This window comes from Nicotiana sylvestris, chromosome 4 (assembly GCF_000393655.2).
Source record: "Nicotiana sylvestris chromosome 4, ASM39365v2, whole genome shotgun sequence".
Classification (NCBI taxonomy): domain Eukaryota; kingdom Viridiplantae; phylum Streptophyta; class Magnoliopsida; order Solanales; family Solanaceae; genus Nicotiana; species Nicotiana sylvestris.
Genome location: NC_091060.1, coordinates 160,046,396 through 160,058,850, shown reverse-complemented (window position 1 = coordinate 160,058,850; position 12,455 = coordinate 160,046,396). Strand labels below are relative to the sequence as shown.

Below are 12,455 nucleotides of genomic sequence, written 5' to 3'. Positions count from 1 at the left end.
CATTATTGCTCTTTATGAGCTTAATTCGTGAAATTATTTATAGGTATTTTAAGTAATATTTTAATTTGTAATTTAACTTTAGTTTCAATGAGCAGATTATTGAATTAAGTTCCTTGAAACTTATTTAAATTTGATAGTTGTGTGATGCCTATTTGAATGAAAATATAATAGATGAATAGTCATTTGCTATAAAGTTATTTACTTGAATATCTTATTTTCTACCAAAAATGCATTGCAGGCGCTAGAGAAAGAGGAGCCAAATCAGAATAAATAGACACATGAATTGTGTCTCCTCTTATTCATAGAATTTAGTATCATCATTTTATGACTTATTGCTGATCACTAATTGTCCCTAGATCTTAGGTACTTTTACACACAGCACAAACTAAAAATTTTGGACATAATCATCAACCTTATTTTTTCCTGATGTTTTGATACTAATGCTAGTATTATTCATATTGGATTGTCGGATGACTCTGAGTCTTGAACTTATGCCTTCTTTTCCGATACAGCATAATCAACTCCTGATGTTGCCAATTGAAAATTAGATGGAACAAGATTTCCAACATTGCCAGGTCCAATTTTGACAATGATTTTGTCATCAATGTTTGCCACATAAAGATCATTTTGTGCTGCCAAAATTTTCACTTTGCTTGTTGCAGAAATTCCATTCCTCTTCCTAACTGCATACAAATCTTTGATTGGTTTCCTCATCCCTTGGAACAGAAAGAAATGGTCATAGAACTGCACAAAACACAAAAGAATAGTGCTCTTCAATTAGACGAAACTTGATGCTTTTTTTTTCTCTTATTCAATCAATCAATTTTCCTAAACTAGATGCCACGATATGAAGTGGGGTCTTGGAGCAACGATACAGTTGTCTCTGTATGACCTATAGGTCACGGCAGTGGCATATAAACCTTGTCCTATGCGGTGTCACGGGACACCGCTTCATCAAAAGTTTTTACTAGTTATTTATAAGAAAAATAAAAATAATGGGGATAAATATAAAAAATGACGCCGCTTACAACTAAAATAAGTTATTTATTTGTTCATTTCTTCAAACTATGACACCGCTTATGAAAAATCCTGCGTACGCTACTGGGTCACGGGTTCAAGTTGTGGAAGCAGCTACTAATCATTGCATCAATATACGTTGCATGTCTATATCACACTCTTTGGTGTGCAGCCCTTCCCCGAACCCTGTGTGAATGCTGCATGTTTTGTGCACCAGACTGCCTCTTAAAATGCCACGACATGACCTCTATGTATTATTTCCTATTCGAGTTGTTAGCTTATCACAAACCTCTTCGTCTGGACTAGGAAACAATTATGTGAAGCTTACAAAAGGGAGTTCACAAAAATGCTAAGGTTGTTTTCTATCAGATGTAACGCGCAACTCGTCCTGTTTTAATCTAAATCATTGCAGTTTCATCCAATTATAACAACTAGTATGGAAAAACTGCAGAGGCTGAAATAGTATTGTAAAGAAGAAATATTATACCACTGATGGAATTCCAGGATGAGTTAGAATGTAGGCATATCCCTGAGTAACTTTATCATTTGGATTAGTAGGAAATGGCCATTGCTGTTGCGAATAAGTATCATGATTATCAATAAAAGTCACAGCATTCTGAGGCAAAATACCAATCATTCCAGGAGGATGTCCCTTAGAATCTTTCAACAAATCGAATCTCGTATCCCCAACAGCAGTACCAAGAATACCTTTCGTCGTAAAATCAAATGTTGTCACAACACCACCTGCATTCTGAACCCACTGAAGTAAATAATTTCTATGCTGATCATAGTCCGGTTTCCCATCCGGTTTATTATTAAATTTCAAGAAAAATTCTCCAACAGCAAAATCTGGTTTAGTATTGTCCATGTAGATTTTAGTGAACTTAGGTGCATATCCTAAGACCATATCAAATCTCCAACCATCAAATCCAATTTCAGTTTTGAGCCAATTCATCCAATCTGATAAATCCTTTTGCACTTGTGGATTAGCATGATCAATGTCTGGTGCATCTCCCCAATCTAAACCAGTATCATTATTTCCTTTGCCATCGGAAAATTTAGTATCGTTGCCACAAATGAAGGTCGGACCCCAATCGAGCTTATTATCAGGCGTGCCACCTTCAAATAAACAGTTGATTCCTCTTCTATCTTTGTTTTCAGCCCATCTATGGTTTATCACTATATCAGCAAGACATTTGATTCCTTTATCGTGAAAGGCTTTGATTAAGGCTTTAAGTTCACGTGAATTTCCATAGCTTGATGTGTCCAAATCATACAATCTTGATGGCATATACCCTGACAAATTGAGAAAATATAAGTCTAATTTAATAACCTTATCAGATAATCTAGAAGTTTCCTTGATCGAAGGAAACTATTAATTATGAGTCCGTAGGGCAATCATATTTTATGGAGAAGTCCCTGGGGCTAAAGTATTTGCCTAAGAGTCCCTAGCCTACCTATAAATATGCGACTCAATCAGTCCGGCTTGTCAAAGTTTTCCAAAGGTGATTCTCTATAACGCTTGAACAATAATGGCTGAAGGTACAATCCTATTAATATTCTGCTACGTAGGCTCTGTGTGTATGCTTAAATTCTACATAGTCCACTTACAAGTTTGAAAGTAATAGGTCACATGGTATGACCAGTTCCTTAAAGACTAAAGAGTGAAGCATAAATGTTTACAAGTAATTGTCCATGATAAGAAAAACTAGTTACCTGGAAAATAAGGTAGGTAACTTGCTATAACATGTTAAATTACACTGATAGCGTAATTTTTTTTTTTTGAAGAGTACCTTGGCTGTGATTTTGAAGGGAATTTGAGGCAGGGGGAAGCCAAACATGAGTAACTCCAGCATCAGCCAAATCTGGGACTAATTTGATAAGATGGTTCCACCATCCTCCATCTTGCCCCGACGATTCCCAGTTAAATCCCTGTTTTATAAATTAAAAAAAAACATATAATACCTAGTACTTAGTTGAATATTTTAATGACAATGGTTCATCTTCACATAAAATACTACAGAAAGTATGTTTCTGCACATAAATGGATTTGTTTTATATATCTAGAAAGTTTTCTTTTCTTGGGTACCTGAAATAACAAAGTAGAAGATGCAAATGCAGGCAAAAGAATCAGCAAAAGACACACAGAGAAAATGAGGTTTATGTTTGTTTTGTTTTCCATTTTTCTGTTTGTGTATATTAATGAAATCTGAAATAAGATGATTAAAAATAGGGTGGTGGATAGCCTATATGGAAGACTTTTCAAAATTAATGTATACTAGAAATTACACTATTGACCAAGTCAACAGAACTTAGAGGCTGCTAAACTGTGTTTAAGTGATAAAAATATTATCTAAGTGCCATTTTGTGTAGAAAATGATGAGAGGAGTTATATTGTAGTATTGGTAGCTACAAACATCTGGCAAAAACATTGTATGCAGTACTTTTCAACTAGATGATGGACAAGGAAAACACGTAATTTTTCGCATAATTTTTCTTAGTAGAATGGAACTTCCAATATTTTTCTTATTTTCTTTTTCTTCATGGTAAAAAGGGCAACTTGGTGCACTAAGCTCTCGCTATGCGCGGGGTCTGGGGAAGGGCCGGATCACTGGGATCTATTGTACGTAGCCTTACCCTGCATTTCTGCAAGAGCTATTAGACTTTAATTAGATATTGAATCCTGTCATTGGCTGGAATGAACCTTAAATATACCAGATCAGGTTCGTTTGCAACTCCACCTATCCAATTAACTGGATTCGAAAATGCTAAATACAGATATCATTATGGAGTGTGGTGGGATGGTTGGGATCTCTCTCGGGTTTGGGCCTTGCGATTTGCGAATGAAAAACTTCTTAGTGTTGAATTTGGCAAATCTTTTGTCCCACATTGGTGGAAAAAGAAGGGTTGAGGGGATTTTCCCCCTATAAAAGAAGGCTTAATGTTTAGGATTTAAACACACCTCTCATTTGCCTTCTCATCTGTTTAAGACATTTGTATCTTCTCTCTTTAGTATTATTTCACTTGTATTTTTGGAGTGAAATAAAATATTGGTTGTGTCCGAGGAGTAGGCAAAATTAGCCGAACCTCGTAAATTCTGGTGTTCCCTTTATTGTTGCTTTATTGTCTTATTTATTATTTGGTGGCTGTCATAATTTTTGGTATAGTAGTTGTGACTTATTCACACTATATACATTTGGCTTCCGCAACAATTGGTATCAGAGCCAAGGTACTGTCTAAGTATGCTCTGTGGTTGCAGCATAGTCTGATCTTCCACATCAGAAAAGATTTATCTTGGTAACTGAGTCAAGGTTCTGTCTGAGTATGCTCTGTAGTTGCAGCTTAGTCTGATCTTCTACATCAGAAAGGAAATAATCTTGATTTGTGTCGTCAGCTATTAAATAATATTTGTGTCAAATATGGGAGACAATAAACAAGAAGAATCTACATCAAGTGTCAACAATACGTCATCATTGGCATCTTCGCTTATGACAAGAATTGTGTCAAATGCGAAATTTGCGGTAGAAATATTTGACGGGTCCGGACATTTTGGGATGTGGCAAGGCGAGGTTCTAGATGTCCTTTTTCAACAAGGGCTAGATCTGGCCATTGAAGAAAAGAAACCAGATGTTATTGGAGAAGAAGATTGGATAATTATTAACCGTGTTGCTTGCGGTACCATTCGATCCTACCTTGCTAGAGAGCAGAAATATCCATACACAAAGGAAACTTCTGCAAGTAAATTATGGAAAGCACTGGAGGATAAATTTTTGAAGAAAAACAGTCAAAATAAATTGTACATGAAGAAGAGACTGTTTCACTTCACCTATGTTCCTGGTACCACGATGAATGAACATATCACCAGTTTCAATAAGTTGGTCACAGATTTGCAAAATATGGATACAACTTATGATGATGGTGACTTGGCCTTGATGTTGTTGGCGTCACTTCCTGATGAGTACGAGCACCTTGAAACTACTCTACTCCATGGAAATGACGAAGTTTCTCTCAGAGAAGTTTGTTCGGCTTTGTACAGCTATGAACAAAGAAAGCGAGAAAAACAGAAGGGCGGAGAAGGAGAAGCACTATTTGTGAGGGGTCGTCCTCAAAATCAAACGAGGACAAAGAAGGGAAGATCCAAGTCAAGATCCAGACCCAGCAAAGATGAATGTGCCTTTTGTCGAGAAAAAGGGCACTGGAAGAAAGACTGTCCGAAGTTGAAGAATAAGGCCAAACATAACAATGGAAAGGCCATTATGGATTCAAATGTAGCTGATTGTGATGATTCAGACTTCTCATTAGTTACAACAGAGTCATCAACATCATCAGACATATGGTTGATGGACTCGGCTTGTAGCCATCATATGTGTCCCAACAGGGACTGGTTTGTGGAATTTCAAGAAGGAGAATATGGAGTCATCCACACAGCGGATAACAACCCTCTTACCTCATATGGCATTGGTTCAATACGATTAAGGAACCATGATGGAATGATCAGAACATTAACAGATGTTCGATATGTACCGGATTTGAAGAAGAATCTCATCTCTGTGGGAGCCCTGGAATCAAAAGGGTTCAAAATCATTGCAGAAAATGGAGTGATGAGAGTATGCTCCGGTGCACTAGTGGTAATGAAGGCTAATCGGAAGAATAATAATATGTACCGCTATCGTGGCAGTACAGTTATTGGGACAGCGACAGTGACATCCAGTGACGACAAAGAGGCAGAAGCAACCAAGCTATGGCACATGCGCTTGGGACATGCTGGAGGAAAATCCTTGAAAACTCTATCAGATCAAGGATTGTTAAAAGGAGTAAAGGCTTGCAACTTGGAGTTTTGTGAGCATTGTGTTAAAGGGAAACAGACAAGGGTTAAATTTGGTACAGCGATCCATAATACTAAAGGCATTTTGGATTATGTACACTCTGATGTTTGGGGTCCTTCCAAAACACCTTCATTGGGTGGGAAGCACTATTTTGTAACCTTTGTTGATGATTTTTCCCGAAGAGTATGGGTGTATACAATGAAGAGCAAAGATGAAGTGTTGGGAATTTTTCTCAAATGGAAGACGATGGTGGAGAATCAAACAGACAAGAAGATCAAGTGTATTCGCACAGACAATGGAGGTGAATACAAAAATGATCATTTCAATAAGGTCTGTGAAAATGATGGCATCGTCCGACACTTCACTGTTAGACATACACCACAACAAAATGGAGTGGCAGAACGTATGAACCGGACCTTGCTGGAGAAGGTACGGTGTATGTTGTCCAATGCTGGCTTGGGCAAAGAATTTTGGGCTGAGGCAATTACATATGCATGCCACCTCATTAATCGTCTACCATCTGCTGCTATTGATGGCAAGACACCATTTGAAAAATGGTATGGAAAACCTGCTGTAGATTATAACTCTTTGCACGTGTTTGGCTCAACTGCATATTATCATGTGACGGAGTCAAAATTGGATCCAAGGGCAAAGAAGGCTATTTTTATGGGAATTACTTCTGGAGTCAAAGGATATCGCTTATGGTGTCCTATGACAAAGAAAGTAATATTCAGCAGAGATGTTACCTTTGATGAATCTGCTATGGTAAATAAGGTAACAGAAGACACCAAACAAAATAAAGGTGCTTCTAAGCAGGTGGAGTTTGAGGGAAAATTTATTTTTCCTACACAAGAAGCAGAGGAGGAAACAAATGAAGATTACCCTCTGGAAGGAGAGCCAGTAGAGGAGATTCCAACTCAGGAACCTCAACAACAACTTGAATCAATAGCAACCAGCAGGCCAAAAAGAACAATAACGAAACCTGTTCGTCTCATAGAGACGGTTGCTTGTGCAACCTCAATTGTAGCTGATGATGTTCCTACCACTTATAAAGACGCTGTCCAAAGTTCAGAAGAAGATAAGTGGAGGATTGCCATGAATGATGAAATACAGTCCCTTCATCAGAATCATACATGGAGATTGGCCAATCTCCCGAAGGGAAAGAAAGCAATTGGGTGCAAATGGGTATTTGCAAAGAAAGAAGGATTTCCTAACCAAGTAAATGTTCGCTACAAAGCAAGATTGGTGGCCAAAGGATATGCTCAAAAGGAGGGAATTGATTACAATGAAGTGTTTTCTCCAGTTGTAAAACATTCCTCCATTAGAATTATGTTGGCTTTGGTAGCACAATTGGATTTGGAACTAGTTCAGATGGATGTAAAAACTGCATTTTTACATGGAAACTTGGAGGAGGAAATCTACATGACTCAGCCAGAAGGATTCAAAGTTGCTGGAAAAGAAAATATGGTGTGCAAACTTGAAAAATCGTTGTACGGATTGAAACAATCTTCTAGACAATGGTACAAGCGATTTGACGAGTTTATGTTGCGGCAAGGGTACAAGAGAAGCAAATACGATCATTGTGTGTATTTGCACAAGCTTAAAGATGGTTCCTTTGTATATCTTCTCCTATATGTTGATGATATGTTGATAGCTTCCAAGAATTCGGAAGAAATTGATAAGTTGAAGATTCAACTGAAGAAGGAGTTCGAGATGAAGGATTTGGGTGAGGCAAAGAAAATTCTTGGCATGGAGATAATTAGAGATAGACGTTCAAAGAAACTCTGTTTATCTCAAAAGGAATATTTGAAGAGAGTACTTCAACGTTTTGGCATAGATGACAAGACTAAGCCAGTTAGTACTCCACTTGCTTCCCATTTTAAGCTAAGTACTATTATGTCGCCAATGGATGAAGCTGAACGAGAGTATATGTCAAAGGTACCATACGCAAATGCTGTTGGTAGCTTGATGTATGCAATGGTTTGCACAAGGCCTGACATTTCACAAGCTGTTGGAGTTATTAGCAGATATATGCACAATCCAGGGAAGGAGCATTGGCAAGCTGTGAAGTGGATTCTACGGTATATTCATAATACTGTAGATGTCGGGTTAGTTTTTGAGCAGGAAGACAATCAGTCTGTAGTTGGATATTGTGACTCAGATTTTGCGGGTGATATGGACAAACGAAGATCAACTACTGGTTATGTGTTTACTTTTGCAAAGGCACCAGTTAGTTGGAAGTCTACTTTGCAGTCAACAGTTGCTTTGTCTACAACAGAGGCAGAGTACATGGCTATTACAGAGGCTGTGAAAGAGGCAATTTGGCTTCAAGGATTGCTAAAGGAGTTTGGTGTTGAACAAAAAGGTATCACAATTTTTTGTGATAGTCAAAGTGCTATTCAATTAGCGAAGAACCAAGTTTATCATGCAAGGACGAAGCACATTGATGTTCGGTATCATTTCGTACGAGAAATCATAGAAGAAGGTGGAGTCACAGTGAAGAAAATTCATACTACGGAGAATCCTGCTGATATGCTGACAAAGGTGGTGACTGCGGTCAAGTTTCAACATTGTTTGAATTTGATCAACATTGTTGAAAACTGAAGATTGAAGATGAAGACACAATCAAAATTTGTTATTGAGAGAAAATTGAAGATGTGGAATTTTGCCAAGGTGGAGATTTGTTGAATTTGGCAAATCTTTTGTCCCACATCGGTGGGAAAAGAAGGGTTGGGGGGATTTTCCCCCTATAAAAGAAGGCTTAATGTTTAGGATTTAAACACACCTCTCATTTGCCTTCTCATCTGTTTAAGGCATTTGTATCTTCTCTCTTTAGTATTATTTCACTTGTATTTTTGGAGTGAAATAAAATATTGGTTGTGTCCGAGAAGTAGACAAAATTAACCGAACCTCATAAATTCTGGTGTTCCCTTTATTGTTGCTTTATTGTCTTATTTATTATTTGGTGGCTGTCATAATTTTTGGTATAGTAGTTGTGACTTATTCACACTATATACATTTGGCTTCCGCAACACTTAGTACGAATTGCTTTACCCTCTTAGTGGGCCTACTCGATGCAATATCTGGTATTGCACTCGCGATAACAAACTTGTAAAAATACACTGTTGGCAATGGTTATATTTCTCACAGTATTTCACATTACTAACTAATAGCTGGTTGGATCGCTATGGATTAATCTGTAGCTCTTCAATTTCAATTTAAGGACTAAAAAACTTCAAGCAGAAGAGTTGGTTCAATGCAAAAGTTTACACTGAAGACATTATCACGAATCACAAAGGAAGAAATTATATTGAATTCTATGATTAAATTTGCGTCATATTGTAGCTAAAACAAGCCAGGCTCCATCGAATGTCATATAAAAGTTTGATCTTTTTTCCCACGGTCACTTCTTGTATAATAAATTACTACTGGTAAAAGTTTCCAAGAGCAAATGCAATATGTTTATGACTTTTGCTCCCATACAACATAGTCCTGTCCAGAAGTTGCCACCTGATAATTAGGTGGAATAAGACTTCCAAGATCAGTTTTTGGACCAATCTTCACAACAATCTTCTGATCAACCATTGCTACATAAAGATCAGCATCAGCAGCCATTATCTGCACATTACTTGTTGCAGATATTCCATTCCTATTCCTTATTGACACCAAAGTAGAAATTCCGTCCTTCAGCCCCCAATCAAAGAAATGGTCATAAAACTGCAACCAAAAAAAAAAAGAAATGGTTGTAACTTTCTTGCAAAACGGACTTATTCAAAAATGCCCCGGTGCATTAAGCTCCCGCTATGCGCAGGGACCGGGGAAGGGCCGGACCACAAGGGTCTATTGTATGCAACCTCACCCTGCATTTCTGCCAGAGGCTGTTTCCACGGCTCGAACCCGTGACCTCCTGGTCACATGACAACAACTTTACCAGTTACGTCAAGGCTCCCCTTCGGACTTATTCAGAAATGCAATGAACAATATTTGATCAAAAATAAGATAAATTTACCACTGAGGGAATTCCAGGATGTGTGAGAATATATGCATAACCTTGCATAACTTTGTCTGAAGGGAAAGGCCAAAGCTTTTGTGTCGATCCAGTATCATGATTATCGATAAAAGTCACAGCATTTTGAGGCAAAATACCTATCAAACCAGGAGGTTTACCATTTGAATCCTTCAATCTCCACAACTCCCCTTCAACAGCAGCTTGAAGAATTCCTTTAGTTGTGAAATCAAAAGCTGTTACAGCTCCACCGCCATTTTGAACCCACCCGGCTAGCTCATTCCTATGATTGTCCTGGTTATAGTCCGGTTTTCCATCTCCGCCATAGGCAATAGAGTTCCAAAACTCACCAACTGCAAAATCCGGGGACGTGTTTTCCATATAAATCTTGGTGATACTAGGAGCATACCCTCTAACAAAATCGAAACGCCAACCATCAAATCCAATTTCAGTTTTTAGCCAATTCATCCAATCAGACAACTCTTTTTGGACTTGGGGGTTAAGATGATCGATATCAGGTGCAGCTGCAAAGTCTAAACCGGTGTCATCATTCCCCGTGCCATCAGAATATTGCGAGTCGCCTTTGCAAATCATATGCGGACCCCAATCAAGACGATCATCAGACGTTCCGCCTTCAAAGATGCAGTATATTCCCCTGCTATCTTTCTTATCGGCGCATCTGTGGTTTATAACTATATCAGCAACAGCTTTTATTCCCTGATCATGTAAAGCCTTAATAAGAGCTTGCAGTTGTTGCTGATTCCCATACTTGGATGTATCTAAGTCATACAATCTTCCTGGCATATAACCTGGCGAAAAAAGATGGTTTCAGCATTCAAGTAATCCCATTTGCAACAACTATAATCTGTCTTAGTATGCGCAATTCTTCAAACATGTAAAATGCATGTCAAATATAGGATAATTAAATCAAACTCCAGTCTTCAATTATTTAACTACGCCTCAATCTAAATTCAAACTATTTTAAAAATGTATAAGAGTATAGATTTATATTAAGTATGCACACGAAAGTATAAAAGGTTCACTGAACTATGGGCTTACTTAATTAAAATTCTAGATCCATCTCTGTATAACTTATGATGTATCATTTTTAACAATTGAATTGTCCTACTTTTTCCTATTTTCTTATAAACGATAATTTTAGGGTTAGCTTGCGCTTACCTTAACTAATCAGACTAATCCATCAAGTATCTGTTACCACTAACCAGTAGTAAAGGTACGAGATAAGTCTATCATCCTAAACTTAGACATCGAAAAAATCAACAAGCATTTTTTGTCTTTAATGGGATTTAAACGTTGCTCTTTAACAATTTTTTCAATCTCATTGACGGATAGGTGACACACGCCAATCCCACTTTTATGCGTGCATTCAATAAAAAGTGACAACTTTATTACTCCATCTGTCTCATTTTAAATGTCATTTAAGATTTTAGCATGTCAATTAAGAAAACATTAAGTATAATATTTAGTTTACTAAATTACCCTTATTTATTTCCGGACTATTAAATGCTACTATTGAAAAGTGGGATTTAATAGCAAGGGGAGGATCAGAAAAATACTGATTCTCTCATGATCTTTGAAACCGACATTTCTTTTGAGACATTTTTCTTGGACTAAAACGACAGTTAAAATGGGACGGAGGGAGTATGTGTAATTACCTTGAGGTGAAACAGAGTTAGATGATGGTGGTAACCAAACATGAGTAATTCCGGCTTTTGCCAAATCTGGAACTAAGTTGATTAGAGAGTTGTACCATCCACCTTGCTGATTACTTGATTCCCAATTGAACCCCTTAAATTCATTACAAAAGAAAGAAAAAATGAACTGTTATATATATCTGAATAAGTACACAAATATAGAGTATAGAGATACGTATATATATACATGTGAGAAAATTTGAGGAAAGGTTCTTGGAATACCTGAAACAACAAAGTTGGAGTTGCAAATATAGGAAAAAGAGAGAGAATTAAACAAAGAGGGAAAAGAGAATTCATTGTTTTTTCTTGTGTTTTGTTTAACTCCAGGATGAGGTGACAAGATGGACAAGAAACTCTATTTATAATGTGGTTTAGAGACAGAAAGGATCATAACTTTTTCAAACAAATGTAATCTCATCAAATTATTCTTTCAAAATAAAGCAGTTTGTTATTTGCTTATTATTATAATCTTGGTATTAGATACACTTACTTTTTTATTATTCTCAATGATGGGAAGAAAATGAGAACTACTTTTGTTTCTTTCCTAGTCATGGTTGATAGCAATCTGGATATAGATACATGCAATATTAAAGCATGGTTTGATTATGATTGATACACCAATTCAGCGGTCGCGGAAGCCGGATTTTATTAAAGGGATTCAAAAAAATAAAAAATGTAAATACGTAAAAAAAAACAAAGGAATTATACGTATATGAATTTTTTTTACCTTATATATATACAGTATAATTTTCGAGCGAAGGCCCCTTCCGCCCACCTAATTCCGCTCCGGTGTGAATCCAGAATATTATTTCCACAAGTATGCCTAACTAGAGGGCTATAGTTCATTGGTGAGAACATTTATTTTGTGATACTCAAACTATTACGAACGTA

The 12,455-nt window shown here is 37.1% G+C and overlaps 2 protein-coding genes across 2 annotated transcripts; both read right to left on the bottom strand.

Moving 5' to 3' along the window:
* Positions 1 to 264: 264 nt before the first annotated feature.
* Positions 265 to 3,206, bottom strand: LOC104232457 (alpha-amylase-like). Its single transcript, XM_009785671.2, has 4 exons — positions 3,107 to 3,206; positions 2,811 to 2,949; positions 1,505 to 2,313; positions 265 to 744 (listed from the first exon to the last, which is right to left on the bottom strand). Exons 1-4 carry the CDS (start codon positions 3,197 to 3,199, stop codon positions 490 to 492), a joined length of 1,296 nt encoding a protein of 431 aa, XP_009783973.1. The 5' UTR covers positions 3,200 to 3,206; the 3' UTR covers positions 265 to 489.
* Positions 3,207 to 9,123: 5,917 nt separating this feature from the next.
* Positions 9,124 to 11,985, bottom strand: LOC104211213 (alpha-amylase). Its single transcript, XM_009760233.2, has 4 exons — positions 11,787 to 11,985; positions 11,526 to 11,658; positions 9,853 to 10,658; positions 9,124 to 9,560 (listed from the first exon to the last, which is right to left on the bottom strand). Exons 1-4 carry the CDS (start codon positions 11,859 to 11,861, stop codon positions 9,306 to 9,308), a joined length of 1,269 nt encoding a protein of 422 aa, XP_009758535.1. The 5' UTR covers positions 11,862 to 11,985; the 3' UTR covers positions 9,124 to 9,305.
* Between the last annotated feature and the right edge of the window lie 470 nt (positions 11,986 to 12,455).

Excerpts from the sequence above, each read along its gene's own strand:
- LOC104232457 (XM_009785671.2), bottom strand. The coding sequence starts at position 3,199 with ATGGAAAACAAAACAAACATAAACCTCATTTTCTCTGTGTGTCTTTTG. Across the intron at positions 2,950-3,106 it reads CTTCTACTTTGTTATTTCAG|GGATTTAACTGGGAATCGTC; the intron begins GTACCCAAGAAA and ends TTTATAAAACAG. Across the intron at positions 2,314-2,810 it reads CCTTCAAAATCACAGCCAAG|GGTATATGCCATCAAGATTG; the intron begins GTACTCTTCAAA and ends TCAATTTGTCAG.
- LOC104211213 (XM_009760233.2), bottom strand. The coding sequence starts at position 11,861 with ATGAATTCTCTTTTCCCTCTTTGTTTAATTCTCTCTCTTTTTCCTATA. Across the intron at positions 11,659-11,786 it reads CTCCAACTTTGTTGTTTCAG|GGGTTCAATTGGGAATCAAG; the intron begins GTATTCCAAGAA and ends AATGAATTTAAG. Across the intron at positions 10,659-11,525 it reads TAACTCTGTTTCACCTCAAG|GTTATATGCCAGGAAGATTG; the intron begins GTAATTACACAT and ends TTTTTTCGCCAG.